This window comes from Notolepis coatsorum, assembly GCF_963971535.1.
Source record: "Notolepis coatsorum genome assembly, chromosome: 1".
In the NCBI taxonomy this organism is placed as follows: Eukaryota; Metazoa; Chordata; class Actinopteri; order Aulopiformes; family Paralepididae; genus Notolepis; species Notolepis coatsorum.
Window position 1 is genome coordinate 195,362,210 of NC_140165.1, and position 27,007 is coordinate 195,389,216.

General features: G+C 43.3%; 1 protein-coding gene across 3 annotated transcripts in view; it reads left to right on the plus strand.

Annotated features, from left to right (window-relative positions):
- The first annotated feature begins 3,188 nt into the window (after positions 1–3,188).
- LOC311227679 (NACHT and WD repeat domain-containing protein 2) overlaps positions 3,189–27,007 on the plus strand; it is a 51,700-nt gene continuing 27,881 nt past the window's right edge. For 2 of the 3 annotated variants that reach the window (XM_084313423.1, XM_084313425.1), the window contains exons 1-4: positions 3,210–3,337; positions 4,544–4,602; positions 4,901–4,986; positions 16,052–16,159. In XM_084313423.1, the coding sequence (XP_084169549.1) occupies positions 4,554–4,602; positions 4,901–4,986; positions 16,052–16,159 (243 nt within the window). In that variant the 5' untranslated portion in view covers positions 3,210–3,337; positions 4,544–4,553. Of the gene's footprint in view, positions 3,338–4,543; positions 4,603–4,900; positions 4,987–16,051; positions 16,160–27,007 lie in introns of all 3 variants that reach the window. The other variant, XM_084313424.1, reaches the window with a different exon arrangement.

Genomic DNA, 27,007 nt, shown 5'->3' on the forward strand with positions numbered 1-27,007 from the left:
TCGCTGGTCTTTGGAAACATGAGCATGGTTATAAGTTGTCGTTGTAGAGACATGATCATAATAATTTTTTTGTGTACATGAGTCTCCCGAACACGGAAAACCAAGCCCTGAGTCAGTCAGAGCTTCCTATGCTTTGGTAACTTCCGTACACCGCATAATACCTCCGGGAATCCTCTGAGGCATGGCGCATTTACCGGTAAGGGTAGGTGCGGAAAAGTTACCATATCTCAGCGTAGGAAGCTCTGATTGACTGTTTTAACCTCTTTAGCCTGAGCGGTCCGTCGGCGGACCGCAGATGACATCACATCATAAACCATGTCTACAGACTGTATGGATTAATGTTGCGTTTTTCTTTTCTAAATGTAGCCAAGAGTAAATACCCTAATCCTGTCAAAATAGCAGTCATAGTGTATATTTTCAGCAATACGTTTGTTTACCAATAGGTTAAAGTGTTATTATAGTGAAATATGAGTTTTGGAAATCTATTCAGAAACTAGTGAATATCGACACCAGGAAATGCGCACCGCCATTTTGTTTGTAGTCATAATAGGAGAGGAGACCCAGGACTTTCGATGGCCGTTGGAATTTCAAAAAACGACACTACCCAGCTCAAGCCAGCTACTGTCAATCATATGACTTCTGGATATACTTTCTTATTCTGTTATTTTTTGGGATTATCTACCACAAACCTGAACGTTATTGGCATAAATGAGAAGGCAGTTAGTTTGTTTCTATACCTTTCTGTGAACGTCTAGCAAAAAACGGCGTTGTAATCTGATGAAGAATGTCGGAGAAATGTTCATTATAAAAAAGTAACTGTACTTACAGTAGATTTCATTCACGGTTTTTGCTGCACGCCTGGTGATCTTAAATCCAGATTGAACTCTGCCATTGGAAAGAGGAGATTTGGCCCAATCCATAGATGTGCAACTTGGCCACAATAAGGTAATTTATATGCCTGATATTCTATATTCTATAATCATATTTCAAATTGCATGTGTCCGGATGGCAGAATTCAGTACGGTATCTACAAAACCTTCTGTTTAATCATCTTCCCTTTATTAATTTGCTTCGATCTTTTTTATACGTGATCTCAAGCAGGTGCTGAATGAGCTCAGTTTTTCATGTCTGGTCATTTTTAGTCAAAGATGAAAAAAAATACAAATTTAATTGATATTCTCTTTTGGTTCATTACAATTTACTCAAGCCTAGTACCAAGAACATGCAAATGGATCTTGTAGAAGTGGAGCAATCTTCCATTTACTTAGGTATGTATTTTCAGGCGGATTTTCAGAAAATAGAGCTAGGACTCACATTCAAACTGTGATCAAATTTTTTTATTTTTTTAAATATATATATTTTTTTTAATCTTCTGGTGTGATTTGCGCGATTTCACAGCGGACGACTTGCGGTGCTGGGCACGGTCACAAATAGCAGCTTGTAAACGTTCTCTTTTTTACCTAAAGTTGAAAACTTGAAGTGGGAAGTAGGATATGAAATTGCTACATCTTGAGTCATATTTGATCTGCAATGCCTAGTTTGACAGTTTGATCTTCAGCATTTACATGCAGTTCCGGCGTTGGGGAGCAGGAGCAGCTCATTTGCATTTAAAGGTACAGACACAGAAGCACCCTGTTGAGAACAGGATTATTTATAGGGGTGTATAGTCATGCTAGAATGCAACAGCATGCATATGAGTGGTATTTCCAGCAAAAAATACATGTTTTGGGGACCCATCTACAGTATATTAACTTGTTGAAAAGGAGTATGTATGAGACCTTGAAGCTGGAGATGAACTCAACCTGATCTAATTATACCACAATGTACATTTAGGCTGAAATCGGTTGTTATTCTGCAAAAATATAAATGTTCTGAAAATGTCTTAAGAATGTTAAGACATGCGTGCACGCGCACACACACAAGCAGGAAGCTTCATGTGGAGGACAATGACAGGATGGCATTAAAACAACATCTAGGTCAATTTTCACAAAATGTCTCCTTTCACAGAAGATCAGCCAGTGTTCTCAGCCTCAAAAGAATTCCTTTCTAAGTGTTTCCTTCCTGCCTGTGGGAGAGGTCAGCTGGTCCCAGTTCAGCTGGTCTCTCTGGGTAGACTGGTTCTAGGTCAGCTAGTCTCTCTAGGTAGACTGGTCCCAGGTCAGCTGGTCTCTCTGGGTAGACTGGTCCCAGGTCAGCTGGTCTCTCTGGGTAGACTGGTTCTAGGTCAGCTGGTCTCTCTGGGTAGACTTGTCCCAGGTCAGCTGGTCTCTCTGGGTAGACTGGTTCTAGGTCAGCTAGTCTCTCTAAGTAGACTGGTCCCAGGTCAGCTGGTCTCTGAGTAGACTGGTCCCAGGTCAGCTGGTCTCTGGGTAGACTGGTCAGTTTCATGTTTATCAAACTTGTTTTGAAGTTTCTAGTTCCCAGCAGTGTGTCTGAAAAGCTATAGGACTAGTCTCGTTAAAATCTACTGACAGGACTAGTCTAGATGAAATCTACTGACAGGTCGAGTCTAGTTCAAATCTGCTGTTAGGTCTAGTCTAGTTCAAATATACTGACATGTCTAGTCTAGTTCAAATCAACTGATGGGACTAATCTAGTTAAAATCTACTGACAGGTCTAGTACTAGTCAAAATCTACTGACAGGACTAGTCTATGGATCCTTCTTACTTTTTGGTTCTGTATGTTTTCAGGGGGCCTGGGTCTCCAGACTGTAAAGGGTTAAAAAGCTGCGGTTGTCCTGCAGCTGGCGATCCTGTCATCAAATACCATTTGTTTTTACTTGCGGCCCAGCTGTTCTGTGGTTCCAGTTTATCTGAAGGGTACATTATAATCACACCCTTCATGGTACAACACACTAGAAACTACAGCTAATAATAATATCTTTAGTTTTTAGTTTTTTAGAAGCTATCAGAGACATGTTGTTCAACTTCCTTTCAGCCTGTGGCAATGGTGATACGACAACAAGAGCAACATTCTTTCTTGGCTGCAAGAGAAAAAAAGCCTGTATTTATTACAAATGTTAATTAATAAAGAAAATGGTGTAGTCGGTGTGTGTATGTTTGTGTGCATTGTGTAGCATGTATGTCTACAGTTTGTGTGTGTGTTCTAGTCAGTGATTAAGGGGGTGTGACCGGAACAGCGTTTCCTGACAGTAACCAAAAGAGAAAAGAAAAGGCTTGACACAGAACCTTAAAATCTATAGAACCTCCAGATCCACACAGAACCCCCAGATCTACAACATCTTCAGCTCTACACGGAAAAACGTAAGATCTATACAGAACCGCCAGATCTATATGTTGTATGTTTCACCCGGCTAGAACTCTGACCACAGGACTTGGTAAGTAAGCTAAGAGCTTTGCATCCACGACTACACTACTGGACAGTATTTCATACAACCGAATGTACAAAGATCTGAACTATCCCTTTAATGATACTGTGCTTAAATTGATCTGAACATGACAATAAAGATACTTTGTGTTTAAATTTATCTGAACATGACATTACAGATATGTTGTGGTTAAATGAATCTGAACATGACATTAATGAGACTTTATATTTACATCAATCTGAACATGACATTAGAGACTGTGTTTAATTTAATCTGAATATGACATGAAATATACTTTGTGGTTAAATTAATCAGAACATGATATTAATGAGACTTTATTTAAATTAATCTGAACATGACATAGATATTTTGTGTTTAAAGACATTGGGGGCTATATCCACACGGTGATTGATTGAATGAAAATTGTATTAACAGATTGCAGAATGGGTACAATACAGTACGGCTCAATAAACACAATTGTTAAGGGGATGCAGACCAGAGAAAGACTTTCGTCTTGTTTACATCAGGGTCCCCCATTTTCAATTCATAATGAATTTTAAGTAAGGGTGCAACTTGCTCCGTGCAATCCATTCTTTGTGGATCTAGCCCTGGGTCTCATTCTCCAACGGACTTACGACAAAAAGGGCTTTCTCTTAGGGCCACTTTTCGGGCAAGACATGAATATAGACAAATTATAATATAATATTAATTATATATGTTTTATTGGGACGGTTGGTGAAAGGTCTCAAATGGCCATAAGAGAAAGCCCTTTTTGTCGTAAGTCCTTGGAGAATGAGACACACTGTTTAAATGTGTCTGAACATGACATTAATGACAGTGTTTAATTAAATCTGAACATGACATTAAAAATGGGGGACCCTGATGTAAACAAGACGAAAGTCTTTCTCTGGTCTGCATCCCCTTAACAATTGTGTGTATTGAGCTGTACTGTATTGTACCCATTCTGCAATCTGTTAATAAAGTTTTCAATCAATCAATCAATCAATCAATCAATCAATCAATCAATTCAATCAATCAATCAATGTTAAGCCCTAGGCCCCTAGCCATATTTTCAGAAAGTAAATGGAAGATTGCTCCACTTCTATGAGGTCAATTTGCATGTTCTTGGTATCTAGGGACATCTATGGACCTCAGGAATGTATTCCCAGTGTCAGGAATATTGTGTATAACTTCAGTTGAATCTGTCTTTTTCAGATAAGCATAAATGGACGTCTCTTCCTGTGTTAAAATCTACCTGTGCTCGAACCCGCACGGTAGGCATCTCCCTCGGACAACTCTCTACACTCAGTTTTGGTACAAGAGTCTAGATGTGTGAATTGTGTGTTTGTATGTTTGTGTGTGTCTGTGTGTGTGTGTGTGTGTGTGTGTGTGTGTGTGTGTGTGTGTGTGTGTGTGTGTGTGTGTGTGTGTGTGTGTGTGTGTGTGTGTGTGTGTGTGTGTGTGTGTGTGTGTGTGTGTGTGTGTGTGTGTGTGTGTGTGTGTGTGTGTGTGTGTGTGTGTGTGTGCGTGTGTGCGTGCGTGTGTGTGTGTGTGTGTGTTTGTTTGTTTCAGACAGCGTGGTGGAGCGTGGGGCTCTCAGAGACTATGTGTTTCCCAGGCTGAGAGTACACTGCAGAAAGCTGGGACTTGAGCTCAGGGTAACTTACCTTATATACTGTTATATACCTTATAAACTAGTTACCTTATATACTGTTATATATCGTATGAACTAGTTACCTTTTATACTGTTATATACCGTATAAACAAATGACTTTATATACTGTTATATACCATATGAACTAGTTACCTTATATACTGTTATATACCTTATATCCTGTTATATACCTTATATACTGTTATACACCTTATAAACTAGTTACCATATACTGTTATATACCTAATATACTGTTATATATCTTGTAAACTAGTTACCTTATATGCAATACCTTAACATGCAATGGCCCACATGTGGGCCCTCTTGAGGACGATTTGCCCACTGGCAAATTGGCATTTTGGTGACCTCTAGTGGTTTTAATACAATATATATATATCGAATTAAAGCCCCATTTGTAGCCCTTTCAGTTGACAGAATCCGTTCAGCGGTTCTCGAGTTACATGGCGATATGTGAGGCGTGCGCCGAAGTACACAATGTTGTACAAATACAACAGCGACTCCCGGGGGTCTAGCTCCGTCAATCATTTGGCGATCTCGAAAATTATTGAACAGGGTTGTAGCCAAGGAGTGTGGCTTTCCAACTGGGGATGTATGAATCAGGGATCTAGGTGAAAAGTCATGAGTGAAAACAGGAAGAGAAAAACTGCTGAATGAATTGAAGTTTATGAGGAAAAGGAACCCAGGAACGCTACACAGTTTACCAAACTCGCTCCTAATCACTCATTTCTGAACGGATTCTTATGAAATTTGGACAAGTACTACACAAGACTTCAGGCTATGTCGTTTCCGCCATACCAATTTCTGGGGAAATACTACTTCCGGACTACTAACTACTACAGAAAAACGTGAGTAACACGTTTTTCTACAACTCAAGTTTAGACCTATGTTACTCTATTTCATTAGCACTAAAAGTACATTTCCTTTATTGTATCGGAAACCTCAGAATGTCATCTTTCAAAAGAGACCAGGCTCATGCATGTGCTATAAGTATAAAGTATAGTGTTTTGGTTTGCAAAAAAAGTATGCAGTCCTCAAAAACGAAAACTAAAATGGCCAATTGTTATACCTTATACCTTATAAATAAGTTACCTTATATACTGGCTGGAGGTAAAAGCACTCGCCTACCACTGCAGAAACCCAGGTTTAATTCCCGTTAGCTGTACCTCCGTCTTGGTCAGTCATCCCTACGGACACAATTGTCAGTGTTTGCAGGTGGGAAGTTAGTGGGTTGGGTTATGAGTCTTGGTCAGTGCAATAGCGACTTCTACTGGTCGGTCCGGTGCCTATAGGGAGGTGTAGTGATTACGTCATTGCTGATTCCGGCCAGTCCACCATCTTTTTGTATTTTAATTTTTTTATTATTTTTTAAACAAACACATAAACAAACATGACAACACACGATAAGATATACAAGCATTAGTTGACAGTGCACATCCAATGAAATCACATTTTAGTTAATTGTCATATATAGGATATACCCTTAATACCTGTTATCTAAAAACCTACACACATATGCTCCAGCTCGTACCCCCCCCCTCCCGGACCCCCCATTGGATAATCCATCCACTTTCCCTCGCTCCTAACCAGACATTACCATTATATGCTAGCTTTTATTTTCTCCACCACTTCTAACCACAATGTCATTTTGGATTCATTGAGACCCAAAATTCTTGCTGTAGATATTTCTTGATAGATCACATCGAGATATGTAATAATCCAGACCTTTCGGCCAATTTTTTCCGGTTGGAACCATCGTGATGCTATCAGCTTTTTAGCCACTGTGATACCCGATAAAACCAATCTCTTTAGCTGTGGATGTACTGCACACTCAAAAACATCATTCAGCAGTAATACAGAGGGGTGTACAGGTATATTCCAAGTTAAGAGATTTGATAATTGCTGGGTCACCTCTTTCCAGAATATCTTAACTGGTGGGCAGTCCCAGTACATGTGCATAAATGTCCCCTCGTCCCCATTTGTACATAAAGAGCATTTGGAGTCTTGTATAAGACCCTTTTTTTCAGTCTTATAGGAGTCAAGTATGTCCTGTGAATATAGTTAAGATTGATTTGTTGATGTTCCGGGTTCCTTGATGTGAGTCGAACATTTGCCCAGGCTTCTTGCCAATCAAAATCACTTTCCAGGTCTGGTATATCCCTCCTCCAGACGGAGTCTAGGTGGAGGGTTTCATATGAGGACGTTAGTAATTGATGATAAAAATCTGAAACAAAACCTCTTGATGTCTCTCTTTCATAGAAGAATTTGTGGTATCTGTGGTGTTCAATTGGTTTCGTTAATGGAACACCTTGAGTCTTCAAACATAACAATAACTGTAAGTAAAAAAGATGAGTGGACTTGGTGAGATTACATTTCTTCTGTATTTCTTCATAACTACAGAAACCCTGTTTGTTAAAAACATCCCCTAATGAGTGTATGCCTTGCTTTTCCCATATAGGGAATCTTATAGGTCCTTTTCCAATCAAGAGTGCATTGTTATTGAATAAGGGAGTATGATTGTGCCATTTATGTGGGTTAGGATATTTTTTTTGTGTTTCACGCCATATCCGGATCGCATGAGTAATTATGGGGCCAAATTTCCGTTCGCAATGCTTGATTGGTAGTTTAGTGTATGCTATGTCCTTCAGTCTATGTGGGGCTACTATGTTTTCTTCTAATTTTCTCCAGGATACTAATGCTTGGGGATCAAACCATGTTGTCAATGGTCTTAATGTGTACGCCTTAAAATAGTGGAAAAAATCTGGAAATGCCATGCCACCGTCTGCTTTATTTCTCTGTGCGGTGGATCTTTTTATACGTGGTGGTTTGTTATTCCAAATAAATTTGTATGTGGAGGAGTGTAATCTTTTCCAGTAACCCTCTGGAGGGGGTAACGGTAGCATTGAGCTGAAGAAGTTGATTCTAGGTAGTACGTCCATCTTAACTATTGATATCCGTGCCTGTACTGAGTTTTTAAGTTTTGCCCACCTATCAAGGTCGTCTTTGATTTTGTTTTGGATTTTTGTGTAATTGTGCTTCACCGTTTGTCTTATGGTGGGGAATATTTCCACTCCCAAACATCTAAAATGTTTTACCATAGGTATCTCTCCTGGGAGGGTTATATCTTTTTTTGCAGGGGCGTCCCGATAAATCTCCAAAGTTCTCAATCAACTTGAGCAGATGAGGCAGTGTGGTGTTGGGGTTTTGCATGAACAGTATTATGTCGTCCGCATATACACAAATTTTATGTTGTGTGCCCTTGATTACGATTGGTTCTATGGATTGGGATTGTCTTATATATTGTGCTAAAGGTTCTAATGATAGATCGAATAGTCCGGGACTAAGAGGGCAACCCTGTCTAGCTGAGCGTGATACCGGAAAGATTCCGGAGGTGATTATACCTGTTGTAATCATGGCCGATGGGTCTTTGTATACTACTTTAATCATATCAATGAAACCTTTACCTAACCCCATCTTCTCTAATACTGCCCATAGATACGACCATTCCAGCCTGTCAAAAGCTTTCATTGCATCCAGGGACAGCATCGCCTTAGGTATGGTGTCGTCCTTGTCGGCATCTAGTACGTGCAGTATTCGTCTTATGTTATCAGTGATCAGGCGGCCTCTTATGAAGCCAGTTTGGTCCGGATGAACTAAAGACGTCATATGCTTTTGTAATCTGATGGCTAATACCTTAGAGTACAGTTTGATATCGGTTCCGAGGAGGCTTAAGGGTCTGTAACTACCGCACTCGGTGGGGTCTTTGTCTTTTTTGAGAAGGACTGTTATGAGTGCAATATTGTCGTTCTTATGGAAGTTCCCCTCCTTGACTGAGTATAAGATCATATTTAGTAATAAGGGTCCAATTATGTCCCAACAAGAGAGGTACATTTCTGGTGGGATACCGTCTCTTCCAGGAGCCTTACCACTTTGCATTTCGGATATGGCCTTCTTGAGTTCCTCTAGTGTGATCGGTGTTTCTAACTGTTTAGCGTCATCCTCTGAAAGTTTAGGGAGAATAATTTGATTAAGATATGTGTCCATTTTGTTTTGATCGAAGGTCGTTTCTGATTTATATAAGTTGGAGTAGAATTCTTTGAATGTCACGTTTATTTTTTCCGGGTCTGTTTCAAGTACTTGTTGTGCTCTAATGGTAGTTATATCTGCAAATTTTGCATTAATTCTTAATCGCATGGCTAATAGGTGACTAGGTTTAGAACCTTGGGAGTACTGCTGTTGTCTTGTGCTACGTATTTGTATTTCCGATTGTTGTCTGTATATGGCATTGATCTCTTTTTTTAGTACCTTAACTTGATTTTCTAATCGAGTTGAGTTGTTGTATTGTAAAGAATTAAATAATGTTGAGTAAAGCGTTTCCAGTTCAGCCAGTTTTGTGCATCGATTCTTGCGCATTTTGGAGGAAAAGCTATCAGTGAAATCCTTGATCATTCCCTTTACCGACATCCATATTATTCTGGGGTCTTGCACCGAGTTTGCATTCTCCCGTAGGAATACTATAAGTTCAAGTTCAAGTTTCTTTAATAGTTGTCATACAGAAGTACAGAATACTTTCATACAAAATGCTTCTTACTGTTACGCTCCAGAGACTGTGCTAGACAAGATAGTATCAAATAACATAGTATAGCATGTAATTTAGAAAAAGAAAATGAGGTCACAGTGTTCGGTATAGACATATGTACAATGTTCTGAGTTACCATATAATATACAATACTATGCAGTGTACTAATGTACAGTACTATATAGTGCAAAGCAGAAATGGGATGAGGTACAATTTAGGTACAATTTACAGTAAGGTGTACGAGTTGTAGTGCAATCCTTCATCAATAAATATAAAGTGTGGGGAGTGGGTGCTACAGTGTGTTTGTTTAAAGTGGGTGTGTGCTATAAAGTGTGTGGAGTGGGTGCTACAGTGTGTTTGTTTAAAGTGAGTGTGTGCATGTGGATGTGTGTGCTATGTGCGTTTGGTGGTTGTTGTTGTGTAGTGTTCATTGTTCGTTTAGCAGCCTGATGGCCTGGGGATAGAAGCTTCTTCTGAGTCTTTCTGTGCTCGCCTTGAGACTCCGGTATCGCTTGCCTGACCGCAGCAGTTCAAAGAGGCAGTTGTTCGGGTGACTGGAGTCTTTAATGATTCTCTTAGCCTTGCCCTTGCAACGCTTGTTGTAAATGTTCTGGAGGGTGGGGAGCCCCCCTCCAATTGTGCGTTCGGCTGAACGTGTCACTCTTTGTAGTCTGCTTCGGTCTTGTGCAGTGCTATTCCCAAACCAGGAGGTGATGTTGCCGGTCAAGATGCTCTCTATTGTACATGAGTAGAAGTTCTTAAGGATCTTCTGACTGACTTGGAACTTCCTTAGGCGCCTGAGGAAGTAGAGGCGTTGTCGTGCCTTCTTCACAAAACTGTCAATGTGTGTGGTCCATGTCAAGTCCTCGGATATGTAGGCTCCGAGGTACTTAAAGCTGTTGACTCTCTCAACCGGTGCCCCGTCGATGCTGAGGGGGCTGTAGTCCTTGACCCCCGACCTCCTGAAGTCCACAATCATCTCCTTTGTTTTGCTGACGTTCAGGGAGAGGCTGTTTTCCTGGCACCATCCCGCCAGGACCTTGACCTCTTCCAGGTAGGCCCTCTCGTCGTTGGCAGAGATCAGGCCCACCACCACTGTGTCGTCAGCAAATTTGATGATTGTATTGCTACTCCGCTGAGCCACACAGTCGTGTGTGTACAGGGAGTAGAGGAGGGGACTCAGAACACAGCCCTGGGGGGCCCCTATGTTGAGGGTGATGGATGAGGAGGTGCAGTTGCCTGCTCTCACCACCTGGGGTCTGCCAGTCAGGAAGTCCAAGACCCACTGGCAGAGGTCATAGTTCAAGCCCAGGTCCCTGAGCTTGGCTATGAGTATGGAGGGGACAATGGTATTGAATGCCGAGCTGTAGTCGATGAATAGCATTCTCACATAGTTCCCCTGCCTCTTGTCCAGGTGTGATGCTGCTGTGTGCAGCACATGGGCTATGGCGTCCTCCGTGGACCTGTTGGGGCGGTATGCAAATTGCAGGGGGTCCATGTTGATGGGGAGGGAGGAGCAGATGTAGCCCTTTACTAGCTTCTCAAAGCACTTCATGGCTATGGAGGTGAGAGCTACAGGGCGGTAGTCGTTGAGGCAAGCAGGCTTGGATTTTTTGGGTACAGGGATAATAGTGGACTTCTTCAGGCAGGTGGGGATGACAGCCTGTTCTAAGGACAGGTTAAATATGTCAGTGAATACTGGGGCCAGTTGGTCGGCACAGACTTTTAGGACGCGGCCAGGGATGCCGTCCGGACCTGCTGCCTTCCTGATATTCACTTTTTTAAAGGTCCGCCTCACCTCATGCTCTGTTACCCTGAACACTGCGCCTCCATCAGCAGCCGACCCCCCCCCCCCCCCCATTGCCGTGGCTTGTGAGCTGGTGTTGTTATTACCAGCATCAAACCTCGCATAGAAGGTATTGAGGTCATTTGCTAAGGAGATGTCACTGTTCAGTTTGAGGGAGGCGCCTTTGTAGTCTGTCATCGTTTTGAGCCCCTGCCACATAGCTCTAGAGTCAGCTTGTTCAAACTGGAGTTCAATTTTATCCCTGTAGCGCCGTTTGGCCTCTGACACTGTCCTCCTTACGTTGTATCGCGCCACCTTGTGGTCATTCATGTTGCCTGCCACTAGGCCGTCGTTGTATGCTTTGGTGCGCTCTCTCAGAGCTTCACGGACGGATTTGTCTACCCAGGGTTTTTGATTTGGGTAAACTCTCATTTTGGTAGTGGGGATTGTTTCTTCCACCATAGTACAAACATAGTCCAGCACTGTCTCCGTGTAGACATTAATGTTATCTGTGTCGCGGAACACATTCCAGTCTGTGCAGTCAAACGCAGACTGGAGCGTCTCCTCTGACGTCAAATCCCATTTCTGCACCTCTCGCGAGACTACAGGAGTACTTTTGATTCTCTGTTTGTACATTGGTGAAAGAAAGATAGACGCGTGATCTGATTTACCAAAGCCACTATCAGAATGAGCCTTGTAGCCACCTTTAAATTGCGTGTAACAGTGATCTAGGATGTTACCGCCTCTGGTGTTGCAAGTCACATGCTGATAGAAGTCAGGTAATACCTTTCTCAGATTGGCGCTATTGAAATCACCCAGATCAATAAGAGCTTCTTTGAATTGTGTAATGAATTCCTTGTTATTAAGCAGCATCGTGTTAAATCGCCATCTTGGGGCTCGGGGAGCGTAACAGTAAGAAGCATTTTGTATGAAAGTATTCTGTACTTCTGTATGACAACTATTAAAGAAACTTGAAACTTGAAACTTGAAACTTGGAAGATAGTATACCAAATGTTCCTTTTAGGAGTAAATAACAGTGATCTGATAGTGCATTGGGTATCATTTCCACTTCATAGTTATCAAATAGTCTCGGGGATGCAAAGACATAATCTATTCTGGATAATGTGTTATGTCTCACAGATCGACAAGAGTACTTTCGGGTCGTGGGATTAAGTGATCGCCATAAGTCATTTACACCTGTAATCTTCGACCAATCCTTTAATGCATTAGATGAATTATTTTGTTCGCTGGAAAAGGCGAGGTAAGATTTGTCCATCCTTGGATTCCAAATGGCATTAAAATCCGCACCTATTATAAATGAGTAATCGGGAAGGTCTAACATTGCTTTGGTTAGTGTAGTGAAGAAACCCTCTTCGTACAAATTTGGGGCGTATACCGCTGCCAACGCTATTTTCCTGTTCTTGTGTACAATCTTAGCTATAGTTATCCGACCATCTACATCAGACCATACTCCCTTTAATTCAATATTCAACTTACGTCTAACGACTATGGCTACACATTAGAGTGACTAATATTATGATATGTGTTGTCCGCTAACGTATCTATGTCTTTCTCTAGAATGTGCGTTTCGCTTAGCAGAGCAACGTCCACCTGTTCTTTTTTCATCAGTGTGAGCACGCTTTTCATTATCATTATATTCAAACTAGCCATAATCTATACATGTTGTTGTGTAGTTATTGGTAATGCTTCTGGAGATATACATCCAACTAGTGAGGTCCTGTTGAGAGCCGAGCTTAAAAACATACATATATACAAATAAAAATCCCCTTTCCCCCCCTCCCATCGAGAGTCGTACAGGATTGTGTCCCATAGACACATACTACACTTATGACTCCCTCCCTTAGGCCACCGGATTACCCAAATTGAGCTTTGTAATCCTATTCTTCCTATGCTAATTGCCATAGGATCTAAAACGTTGATTCTAATTCGATAGAACGTCGCTTTTGGTCTTGCACCTTCCCATTAATGTACTAACAATAGTTTGAAAAATGAAAAATATACCTTCATTAATATATTCATTTGAACCTTCTACTAACTTATGTAGGAAACATCAGAAAAAGGAAAAGAGTGGAGATAAACACTAACACCTTAAAATGAAAAAAGATAACAATGAAAGATAAAAAATAGTGAGAACTAAAATAAAACTCATCAGAGAAAAACAGATAAAATAAAATTGAATAAAGAGAAAAAAGAGAAAAACAGACACTTTTAGAGCTACATTGTGCAAATCTCTAAATCAGTGGAGTAATTATTTAAAATATTAGAATAACCTTGTTGTGCTTATACATTTAGATGTGGCTAATGTCTTTTTATTTTAATTTTTTTTTAAAGCCTTATTAAAGCCTAATTAAACTTCAGTCCTTGAATCCTATGCTTATTCACACCGGATGTTAGTGTTAAATTTACAGGCCTTCGTTGAAGGGGTGCATTATATTCTAGAAGGTTGTAGAATACTAGTAAATATGTAAACACTGCTGTTATGATCCAGAATGATCTTCCTACCCAGGGGTCATGACCTTCTAGTATTTTCCGGGATATTCCTTTGTGTCCCTGAGCAGTCGAGAGAGGAGCCCAGAATGTTCCAGAATATTCATAATGTCAATGTTGGATTATTGTCTCCACAGAGACCAGAAGACTGTAAATATAATGCCTTACGAGCCATATTAAACATCTTGTGCCCTATTGTTGCCAGCGTGCATATCATCTGTTACTTTTGTTGAGCCGTGGTAAAGTCATTCTAATAAAATTACTAAAATACAAAGAAATAGAGAGATGAGTAAGCTTATCTGATTCAAGCCAGTGTTGCGTCCTGCCCGGGGGGACCTGATCCATGTAGCTTCATGTAATATTTGGCGGCTTTAGGCGTGCGTATTCCCTGCCTAATACCGTCTTTTCCCATGATCGATAATAGTGCCGGGTAGTTAAGAATTGGCCTGAGACCACTCTTGAACATTCTCTGCATCACATCCTTGTAGGGGAAACGCTGAGCGATGGCCTCCTTACATAGATCTTCGTAGATATCTATTGAATTTTCACCATATTTCAGTTTCCCCCTTTGATTGCGCGCTGCTCTAATGATGCTCTTATTACCGTCTTACGCAGGGTAACAATGATAACTCTCGGACCGCTACCTCTTTGGCCTCGTGTACCGACTCTGTAACATTGGTCCACTGTCGGCGCTGTGGGAAGGTTGTTATTACCTAAAATATCTACTAACACTGTTGGAAAGCTGTCGTCTGTGCATTTGACTGATTCATCCAGTCCCACGATGCGGATATTATTTCGCCTGTAGTAACGTTGGGTCTCCATTGCTTTCTCTTCGACTTCTTGTATTTTCTTCCGAAATTCTTCCTCCACCTGTTTTATCTCCGTCGATAATTCTGTTAATCCATCGTTGAGGTTCTTCTCGTTCACTTGGACCCTCTGTGTAATTTCTATCACCGTATTCTCCACTGCCGTGATTCGCCCGGCCTGTAAAGCGGCTGCTTCCATAACCAGTTCGAATTTAGCATCGATGTGTGCTTTGAATTCCTCGATAGCGACCATCTGTTCCTTCATCAGGATAGTCAGAGAGTTGAAGTCGGGATGTGAAATTGCACTGCTTGTGTCAGATGATGTTGTGGGTGCAATGATGGACCCGATGAGTTTGTTGGAGATTATCTTCTCAAATTCCCCTGCTTTATCTTTTACGGTATTTTTACACGTCGTTACCGTTGTGTCGTCAACTGCTGTCTCCCTCTCGGGGCCAGTCGTCGTTGGTCCCGGTATATTCTCTACTATAGTCCCCCCATCGGGGCTAGTCTCCAACGGTACCGCTGCTGCGTCAGCTGTGCCCTTCGAACGTGTCAAAATCGGCGCCGTTGGAGGGTTTTTCTTTCCACTCTTTTTCTTATCATTAGTATCCATGTTGAGTCTTTCTGTCTTTTGATATAGTTAGTAGAAGGTCTTATCAATACATACGATGTGGTTTAATCTCTTTTGATATTGTTCAAATAAGGTTTTTAAACGAAATTAACGTTGACGGGAGCGGAGCTATAACCAAACGCGTATCGCTTCACATTGAAAACGCAATGTATTTTCCCATTGCCCATTTCTAAATCATCTTGTTTAAAACAAATAAAGCATGAACATTTGCATGGTGTACCTTTCTGCGCATATTCATCCACAATCTATAGCTCAACATGAAAATATTCGCAATTAATCGTAAAAAAAATCGCAGAATTTTATTTCAACCAAAAATGCTTAAACAATAATGATAGTGATAGAAGGGAACTAATTTTGACCAAAAATGGAAAGATTTTCAATGTTCATGAGGCAGAATTGTTACAATAGCCGATAATCCATTTTCCCAATGATAAATCCCTATACGGGTGGACCCCGCGGGCGGTCCAAAGTTATGTCAGACTACACCTCCCTATTCAGCTGGGAAGGGATCTAGGAGGGTGAACCTATAACTGTTGAAAATATATATAAGGACCTGTAACCCCCAAAGTTATCAGTACAGTAGTAAACATGTGGGTGTGTGTGTGTGTGTGTGTGTGGTGTGTGTGTGTGTGTGTGTGTGTGTGTGTGTGTGTGTGTGTGTGTGTGTGTGTGTGTGTGTGTGTGTGTGTGTTTGTGTGTCTGTGTGTCTGTGTGTGTGTGTGTGTGTGTGTGTGTGTGTAGGTGATAGACCCGTATGAGTCCAGGTCTCCCAGGCGGTGGCCCAGCAAGCAGACCAGACAGTCTCTGATCCAGGAGTGTAGAGAAACCTCAGCTGGAGTCTTCCTACTGGTAAAACTATTGACAAACTGGTAAAACTACTGACATACTGATAAAACTACGGACAGACTGGTAAAAGTACAGGTTCTAAACTGTGTAGGTAACAAGCAGGAAGAAAGACTGTCAGGTTTTAAACTGTGTGCGTATGTCTATCAAACAGGAATAAATACTGTCAGGTTTTAAACTGAGTGGGTATCAAACAGGAAGAAAGACTGTCAGGTTTTAAACTGTGAATGTATGAAATAGGGAAGAAAGACTGTCATGTTTCAAACTCTGTGGGTATCAAGCATAAAAAAAGAGTCTAAATTCTGTGGGTATCAAAAGGGAAGAAAGACTATCAGGGTTTAAAGTGTGGGTATCAAACAAGAAGAAAGACTGTCAGGTTCTAAACTGTGTAGGTATCAAGCAGGAAGAAAGACTGTCAGGTTTTTAACTGTGTGTGTGTCAAACAGGAAGCAAACTACGGTTTTAAACTGTGTGGGTATCAACTAGGGAAGAAAGACTGTCAGGTTTTAAACTGTATGTATTAAACAGGAAGAAAGACTGACTATGTATCTAACGACATCAATGGACCTCATGGAATGTATTCCCAGTGTCAGAAATATTGGGCCTCATTCAACATTACTCTCTTATTATTTTTCTTATATTCTTTAAGTCTGTTAAGAGAACAATAAGAAAAGCCACCGCAACATTCATCAAGCCGTTCTTAACGTCGAAATCTGTGCTTACCCAGGAGATTTGCATGATGAATCCCACTCATTCTTAAACTCAAAAAAGCGTGTTCGCACTAAATTAATTTGCATACAGACACGCCCATCATCTCCTTATAAGGCGAATGAAGCGTGTGTAAAACAGCTGTGGTTCGGCATCTGATCCCTGTCTGATATATTCAACAGGAAGCATTTGCGACTGATCTCAAAATGACACACACACACGTCTTACGACTTGCGACTCAGTGCATGTGTGTGTGTTCCTGTGGGTCGCTCATTGCATGTGTGTGTGTGTTAATCTGATGACAAATAAAGACTTATACTTATACGTACTGTATAGTGCGAAATAAATCGTTCCAGCAAAGTACTGTAGGCTTTGTCAATACTGAACGACTGGCAGCGCGCTTGTCAAGAACCAATCGCGCAGTATACTGATGCTGCTGATCCATATGCTCTCTCCTTTCAGAGAGAGATGACAGGTGACAGATCCGGTATTTCCGAACCTATCATCTCTCTCTGAAATGTCCGTGGCTAAAACTCAGAGTGCGCTCAGAACTTTAGGTGTGGAGCAGAGTTTTGATTGATTGATTGAAAATTGTATTAACAGATTGCAAAATGGGTACAATACAGTACAGCTCAATACACACAATTGTTAAGGGGATGCAGACCAGTGAAAGACTTTCGTCTTGTTCAGGGTCCCCCATTTTCAATTCATCATAACATATATGACATACATGACATACAGATAGACAGTACTGCTACATCTATACAGAGAAGAGAAGAGAGGAGAGGAGAGGTTCTAAATATGCGTTATATGCGTACGGCCTGGGCAGCCAGCATCTAACTGTTCTAACAGCAATATATAATCCATTTCAGAAGCAGAACGCTTCAAGATGAGTTATAATAATAATAATAATAATTATTGAAAAGTTCTGGGTTTATAAAGTCGTATTTGGGGGTTCTGTATTTGGGGGCAATTGACCAATGGTTTACTTTCAACCCATGAACTCCTTCTTCTCTCACCATTTTATATATATATTTAAATTTTATCTACTAAAACTGTATTGTATTATATTGTTTTTTTAAATGTTTCTCATCTGGGTAAGAGTTTCTTATCTGGGTAAGAGTGCTCTCGACCACTCTTAGAATTTGGTCTTGCCTGAGAGAAAAGCAACAATAAGAAAACATTGCTGAATCCCAGGTAAGAACAAAATAAGAGGAAATGCTAGTTAAGAACAAAATCTGTTCTTATATCGCTTCATGAGGCCTATTGTGTCTGTTACTATGCTTGAGTAAATTGTAATGAATATAAATATAATTATTATAATTTTCCATCTTTGACAGTGAATAATAATTCAGCACCTTCTTGAGATCTAGTGTACTAAAAATCTAAGCAAATGAATAAAGGGCAGATGATTTACAGGAGGTTTTGTAGATACAGTACTGAATTTGCAACATTAAAAAATCCAACATTAATTCATACATTCTGTAGAGATGGATTTATGGCGTGATATCAATCTCGTACCGGTACCGGACCGCTCAGGCTTAAGAGATTTATTTCATGTCACAAATAGATCAATACAGTCCGTATTAAGTGATTGCGTTTGTATGTAGCCAAGAGTAAAGACCCTAACCCTATCATAACAGCAGTCAAAGTGTATAGTTTCAGCACTACATTTGTTTACCAATGATTTTAAGTAGCGATGTCCGATATTATCGGCATACCGATATTGGCATTCAAATGTGATATCGGAAAATATCGGTTAATTTTTTTTTTTAATTTTTTTTTACATTTCTATAATCTTTATTTACCCAGGCAAGCAAGTAAGAACAAATTCTGACTTTATTTATTGTCAAAAGTATGCATAATGTTGTGTTAATTCCACAACAATATATGTAATGTATATGTATGTAATGTTAATTACTTGAAATTATTCAGTTTTTGGGGGGGGGGGGGGGGGGAACCCTGCATATATCGGTATCGGTTGATATCGGTATCGGAAATAAAAAATTAAGAGTTGGACAATATCGTTATATCGGTATCGGTAAAAAAGGCAATATCGAGCATCCCTAATTTTAAGTGTTATTAGTGAAATATGAGCTTATAAAAATCTCCACAGATTGCACCGGAAAACGGACGATTTAGATATGAGAAGAAGAAGCACTCATGAAATCATTGTAGTCCTAAGAAAGAGGAACCCCAGGGCTTTCGATGGACGTAATTTCATAAAACTACACTACCCAGCTCACACCAGCTGCAGACAATGGAAGTCCAACCATTTTTCTCTTCCAAATATTGATGTGATTTTCATGTGGGTTGAACACACCTCAACAGTATTGCCATAAAATACAACGTATATGGTTTCTTTACCTTTCTGTGAACGTGTCGCAATCCGGTAAAAAATGTCAGAGCTATGGAAATTATACAAGTGTACTTACAGTAGATTTCATTCACAGTCTTTCCTGCCCTGTAACGGGCACCTGGTGGTACTAAATACAGATTTAACTCTGCCTTTGGAAAGAGAAGATGTGGCCCAATCCATAGATGTATGACTTGGCCATAATAAGGTAATTTATTGGACTGATATTCTATATTCTATATTCATATTTCAAATTGCATGTGTCCGGATGGCAACATTCTGATTCAGATTTTTTGTACACTTGATCTACAGAAGGTGCTGAATTATATAATAATATTACTACTAATACAAATTTTTTATATTCTCCTTTGATTCATTACAATTTACAATTAGCATAGTAACAGACACAATATTTGTCAAGTTTCAAATGTTGTGGGTATCAAACAGGAAGAAAGACTGTCAGGTTTTAAACTGTTTGGGTATCAAACAGGGAAGTAGGGATGAGCCCGAATTTTTACATGAATTTGGGAAAGCATGGATAATGAGATCTTTTTATTACATAGATCATTTCATATAGGTTATTTATCATTATTATGTATGAATAATTCAGTAGATGATAGACTTTAGAAACAAAATCTTGAATATGGGCCGAGAGATGTGAGCAAGTACCCAGTTTGATCCCCACCTTAAACTTTTTCTGCTCTATAAAGCTGATTTTGTTTTCAGAACAAAACACAAATATTAAATTCAATTAGATGAGATTAAACGTTCTTATTCTTATGGGGGGCCTACATATCAGTCTACAAGCTGCTTCAATAGAACACACCTGGGCCCTATTCCCCGTACCTGGTTCAACTAAGTCGATCAAAAGTCCCATTAGCCAGATTCAATTAACCCGATGTTTGAAACCAGGCTTTCCCTGTTCCTCGAATGCTGATTCGCTCTTGTTAATTCTAACCAGATTTGATACTCAGGATAATTGCGTGGGGCCGCCTCACTTGAAAAGACAGCAGGTGTCGATCGCAGAAATCCTGATTTAATTTTTTTTATTAACCTGTTCCCCCCCACGGGGTCGGTACCGACCCCTTTTTGACATTATTATCATATATTAATATTTTTATGAGTGATGCAATAAATTTGCGTTTTTTAAAATCAAACGTTTTCAAGTATTATTATCACTACTATGTCACAAATACATGTAGAATGTAAAACGTTAGGTTGGCAATAGTTTAGCAATAGGTTAAAAGTGAGTTTTTATCATTTTAAGTTTTTTTTTCAACTCGCGTTTCTTGACCCGGAAGCGGAAATGAAAATGTTGAACGATCAGAATTGGAATCTTTTTGCGGCCATTTTCAAGAGGACCTCGCTAGCTATCTGGCAGTGTTGAAATTTCACCAAACTACACTTCCTGTGGTCCGCTATGGTCGTTCAAAGTTCGGCGTTCTGAAGCAATCATATCAATAATTCTTATGATTCGCGATAATAAGCTACAAAAGGTAACGTTTTTGACAAATATTGAAACGCAGTCAGTTTCTCCACACTATTGTAATCATGTAGGAAGAATCAGATCTGAAATTAGTTACAGAATGATTACACTGTGGGAGAAATAAAAAAGTACAGTCGATTACATTAAATAACTGTATATGTTATTACGCATGCCTGGTGATACTATATCCAAATTGAACTCGGCCATTTGAAAGATACTATATGTATATATATATAAATGTGCGAATTGGCTATAATAAGGTAATGTATAAGCATATATTCTATATTCTATAATAATATTTCAAATTGCATTGGTCCGGATGGGAGAATTCAGTACTGTATATACAAAACCTTCAATTTTCTCATCTTCCCTTTATTAATTTCCTTAGATCTTTTGTACACATGATCTCAAGAGGGTACTGAATTAGCCCAGTGGCAGTTCTTTAAGTTTGGTCATTATTATCATGGTTTTATTCACTGTCAAAGATGAAAAGAAAAATCATAATTCATATTTTCCTTTGTTTCATCAGAATTTAAGCAAGCCTAGTAATAGACACAATATTTCTGACACTGAGAATACATTCATTGAGGTCCATAGATGTTCCTAGATACCAAGAATATGCAAATAGCCCTTGTAGAAGTGGAGCAATATTCCATTTACCTAGGTATACATTTTATGCAGATTTTCACCTGGGGTGGAACAGGTTAACCTTTGGTTTATACCAGTGACACCAGTCATGTTCATCACCCTCTTGTTCATCATCAGATAACAGTGCATTTTCTCAAATTCATTCATCAAAACGTCAAAGGCTTGCAATTGCTCATTCACTTTTATCAAGTCACGTCCACGTCATCAAATCCGTCAAACAGCGCGTCTCCTCAGACATTTTAATCCCAGTTACAATATCACAATAACGTGTGAGTGACAGTGATACAATTCAACAATCCACAGATTCAGATTCGTCGTAATTCACATCCACAATCCACGCATAAAGACACTTCAATTTATGCTTGAATGAAACACAATCTTGGCGCTCCGTTAAGCAAATACATCCACAGAAGAGAATATGAAACGAATCAGAGCCAAATGCCCAATAGGTTTCAATCATTAAAAATATCCCTGTGGGATTCACATTTGCAATGCTCCGTTATTAAAATAACCACATAGTGTGTGTCGTGACTCGCGAGCACTGTATAGCTATGATGTGTATTATTTAGGACAAAGTTGTTAGGTTTTGTAAACAACCCCAACAGCACGACACAGACAGGTAGTTCAGAGTTAGCCAAAGACGATGGCCGTATTTATTTTCACATGTGCAACAAAACAGTAACATTAGAGGGGAATGTCTTCTAATCAAGTAGGGCTCTGCTGCACTGCCCACAGCAGGGTTGACTCTGCGGCTCTGCAGCGCTGTCCTTAGCAGAGTCTACTCTGTGGTTCTGCGGCTCTGCAGCGCTGCAGCCTTAGGTTATCCCAACTTGCGGGAAAAAGGAAACGGAGAATCTCATTAGTCCCAGAACGCAGAAAATACAGGGCAGAGTCCTGTAACCAAACAAATCTACACTTCTTCAGTGTTGTAGGAAACACACAAAAAACGGAACCAAGGCGGAGAGTCCAGGACAGAACGAGGATTGCAGTTCATGGAAAAATAGTCCTCCAAATGAACTCACCAAAACCAAAGTCGAAGTGGGTAACGAGGCACGGGTCCACGGAGGCAGAGAGAGAAACACAGCAGCAACTTCCAAATGGTGCACTGGAGAAACAACGAGAGGGAACAGCAGTAGAGCTGGTGGTGACAAAACGACCCGACACAGAATGATCAGCAAACCGAGTATAAGAGTGTTCCCGCCGAGCTGATTGGAAACTCCTCTCAGGTGCGTGATGGTAATTGGCACTGAGAAACGCACAGTACTGGGCCAGCCCTCACAGTACCGCCCCCTCCACGGGAGCCACCCGGCGACCTGCCCGGCCTCGGCTTCTCCGGATGGGAACGATGGAAGTCTGTGATCAGGGCGGTGTCCATGATGAGTTGGCGGGTGACCCAGCTCCATTCCTTGGGACCGTATCCCTCCCAGTCCATCAGATACTGGAACCCCCGTCCTCGGCGTCGGATGTCCATGAGCCGGCGGACCCTCCACTGGGGGTGTCCATCCACCATCTCGGGAGGAGGCGGATCTGGGGCAGGAGGCATCAGGGGACTGAGAGAGACAGGCTTTTCTCGGGACACATGAAACACAGGATGAATGCGCATGGATGCTGGAAGCTTGAGACTCACCGCCGTGGGACTGAGCACCTTCCGGATCTCGAAATGGCCGACGAACCGGGGGTTCAGCTTCTTGGCGGTGGATTGAAGCGGGAGATCCTTGGAGTTAACCATACCCTCTGCCCTGGATGGTAAGTCGGCGCAGGGATCCGGCGTCGGTTAGCTCCCCGACTGGCGCGCTCCGATGCCCGGAGCAGCGCAGTCCTTGTGATCTCCCAGACACGACGACACCAGTCGAGATGAACCTGCACGGAGGGAACTGCCACTTCCGACTCCTGTTCTAAGAAAAGAGGGGGTTGGTAGCCCAGAGATACCTCGAACGGCGAGAGGCCGGTGGCGGAGCTGACCAGGGAGTTGATGGCGTAGTCGACCCAGGGGAGGAACCAGATCCAGGATGCAGGCTTCTTGGCGGCAACACACTGGAGAGCAGATTCCACGCTCTGGTTCATTCTCTCCGTCTGCCCGTTAGTCTGTGGATGGTAACCAGATGAAAGGCTAACAGTGGCCCCCAATCCCTTACAAAAGGCCCGCCATACCTGGGAAGTGAACTGGAGCCCCCGGTCCGAGACGACGTCCTGGGGAAAACCATGGAGGCGGAACACGTGGCTCGTCAGGAGGTCCGCTGTCTCGGAATCAGATGGAAGCTTGGGAAGGGCCACGAGATGGACCCCCTTGCTGAAACAATCCACCACCGTCAGAATGACTGTGTTTCCCTGGGAGGGTGGAAGGCCAGAGACGAAGTCCAACGCCACATGGGACCAAGGGCGGCACGGAATGGGAAGTGGCTGCAGTAGACCGGCGGGTGCCTGGTGAGAGGCCTTGCTGCGGGCGCAGACCGTGCAGGCCAACACAAACTCCCTGACGTCGTTCCTCATGGTGGGCCACCAGATGCCGGGGTGGCAGGCAAACTGGCTGGTGTGGCCCCACTGGAGAACCCGGGACCGGACAGAGTCTGGGACGAAGAGGCGACAAAAAGGTACATTGCTCGGAGCGGGATGGAAACGTATGGCACGCTTGACCACGGTCTCGATGCCCCAGGTGACCACTCCCACCACCCTGACCTCAGGGAGAATGGGAGTCGGATCCTCAGTAGTTGGATCCCCCTTGGAGTGTAACCGGGACAGAGAGTCAGCCTTTGTGTTGCGGGACCCAGGGCGAAAAGTCAAAGAGAAGTCAAACCGACTGAGGAAGCTGGCCCACCTTGCTTGCCGGTTGTTGAGGCGCTTGGATGCGTGGATGTACGTCAAGTTCTTATGGTCAGTCCAAATGGTGAACGGTTCCTCGGCTCCCTCCAGCCAATGACGCCATTCCTCCAAGGCAGCTACCACTGCCAACAGCTCCCGATTCCCTATGTCATAGTTCCTCTCAGCAGGAAGGAAACAACGAGAGTAGAAGGCGCATGGATGGACCTTCTGGTCCGTTGCCGACCGCTGAGACAGGATAGCCCCTAGTCCAGTATCCGAGGTGTCCACCTCCACAATGAACTGCCTCTTGGGGTCTGGGTGGAGGAGCAAGACCGGGGTGGTGGTGAATCTGTTCTTGAAGGAACGCAGCGCAGGCCACTGGAGACCAGTCAAACGGCAGGGAGGGAGAGGTCAGCTTGGTAAGTGGCTCCGCCACTTGGCTGTAGTTCCGGATGAACCTCCGGTAAAAGTCTGCAAAACCGAGGAAGCTTTGTAGCTCCTTCCGAGAAGAGGGCTCCGGCCACTCTACCACGGCCTGGATCTTGCCGGGGTCGGCTCGGGTCTGGCCACTCTCCACGATGAAGCCAAGGTAATCGACGGAATCGGAGTGGTAACGGCACTTCTCTGCCTTAACGAAGAGCCGGTTGCGGAGAAGGCGCTCAAGTACTCGGCGGACATGATGGACATGTTCCTCGAGGGTCTTGGAGAAGATGAGGATGTCGTCAAGGTAGACCACCATAAACTCATCGAGCATGTCACGAAGGACGTCGTTCATGAGCGCCTGGAATACCGCCGGAGCATTGGTGAGGCCGAACGGCATTACCAGATACTCGTAATGACCCCTGCGAGTCTTGAAGGCTGTCTTCCACTCGTCGCCCTCTCGGATCCGGACCAGATGGTAGACACTCCGGAGATCCAGTTAGTGAAGACGGTAGCCTGGGTGAGGGGCTCAAATGTGGAGTTCATGAGAGGAAGAGGATACTTGTTCTTGATGGTGATCTCGTTGAGTTGGCGATAGTCAATGCAGGGCCGGAGACCTCCGTCCTTCTTAACAAAAAAGAAGCTGGCCGCCACCGGGGAGGATGAGAGCCGAATGAGGCCTGCTGTCAAGGACTCGGAGATGTACTCCTCCATCGCTGCCTTCTCTGGGACGGTCAGACTGTAAAGGCGGCTGCCGGGAAGGGGAGCCCCAGAGCGGAGGTCAATTGCACAGTCGTAAGGCTGATGAGGAGGAAGGGCCTGAGCCCGGGACTTGCTGAAAACCTCCCCGAGATCGTGGTAATCAGGGGGGATAGTAGAGAGGTTTGGGGGCGGCACACTAGGGGAACTCCGGGGTGACGGACGCAGCCTGAAGACACTGGGCATGACAGGAGGAGCTCCACCTCATGATGGTGCCGGAGGACCAGGCGATGTGGGGCTCATGCAGCGCGCGCCAGGGACGGCCCAGAACTACTGGGACTGAAGGGGACCTGGTAATAAAGAACTGGAGTTTCTCAACGTGATTACCAGCAATGGTGAGGAGGACAGGACAGGTGCGTTGAGTGATGTCGGCCAGGCGGTGCTGATCCAACGCAAATACGTCCGAGGGCCTCTCGAGGTTCTCAAGTGGAATGTTAGCCTGGGTGGCAAACTCAAAATCCAGGAAGCTCTCATCAGCCCCCGAGTCAACGAGTGCACCCACCATCGCCCGCTGGTCCGCCCAAGCCAGGGTGACGCTCGTCAGATGGTTAGGTGGTGCAGGGGTGTGGGAACAGGAAAAACGGCTCACCAGGATCTCCCGGGGTCCCAGCAAGCCTAGTCTTTTGGCTGGGTAGGACAATTGTAGACACGGTGTCCCACAAGGCCGCAGTAGAGGCAAAGGCCGGACCTGAGCCGGGACTCCCGTTCAGCCGGGCTAAGGTGTGTGTGTCCCAGCTGCATGGGTCAGGACCAGTCATGGAGGAGGCAGGACGAGCAGCAGTCCAGTCACGAATGCGGGAGATCTGGGGGACGGTTGGGGGTCCAAGTCTGCCTTGCTCGCGCCTTCTCTCCCGGAGGCGTCCGTCGATGCGGATGGCGAGGCTGATTAGGGCCTTGAGCGAATCGGGCTCCTCCCGGGTGGCGAGCTGGTCGCTCACAGCCTCGTTGAGCCCCTTCAGAAAAGTGAGATGAAGCGCCCGGTCATTCCAACCACTCTCGGTTGCGGCCAGTCTGAACTCCAGTGCGTAGTCGGTGACACTGCCACTGCCCTGCTGGAAGGTGCCCAACCGGGCTCCAGGATCCTGGCCACAAGCTGGGTGGTGGAAAACCCTTCGGAGCTCTGCCACAAAATCTGGGTAGGAAAAACAGAAGTCAGCCCTCATGGACCAGGAAGCAGTAACCCACTGTGCTGCTCGGCCTGTGAGCAGGTTAGTCATGTAAGCCACCTGGGCTCTCGTAAATCTGCTGGGTTGATGAATGAAAACCAACTCACACTGCATGATGAATGTGGCACAGTCCTCGAAGTTACCGTCGAACAGTCGTGGGCTGGAGAGATGGGGCTCCTGGGGAGCGGGGTCGGGAGGTGCAGGGTTAGTCGCGGCGGCGGTGGTGGTCTGGCTGGGACCCCTGCCACTGGTGGGAATATCTGCCTGCTGATTACCCTCCGCAGTCTGCTGGGTGGTTAGTGTGTCCAGAGAAATCCCGGAGGCCCTGCACAGCAGCTGCAGCTGCCTCTAGCTGTTGGGTGTGGGCGTTGGTCAGCTGGATCTGACCTGCCAAGGCTGCTCTAACACCGTCTGTGTCGGCTGGGGTCGACATGGTCGGGTCGTAATAGTAGGTTTTGTAAACAACCCCAACAGCATGACACAGACAGGTAGTTCAGAGTTAGCCAAAAACG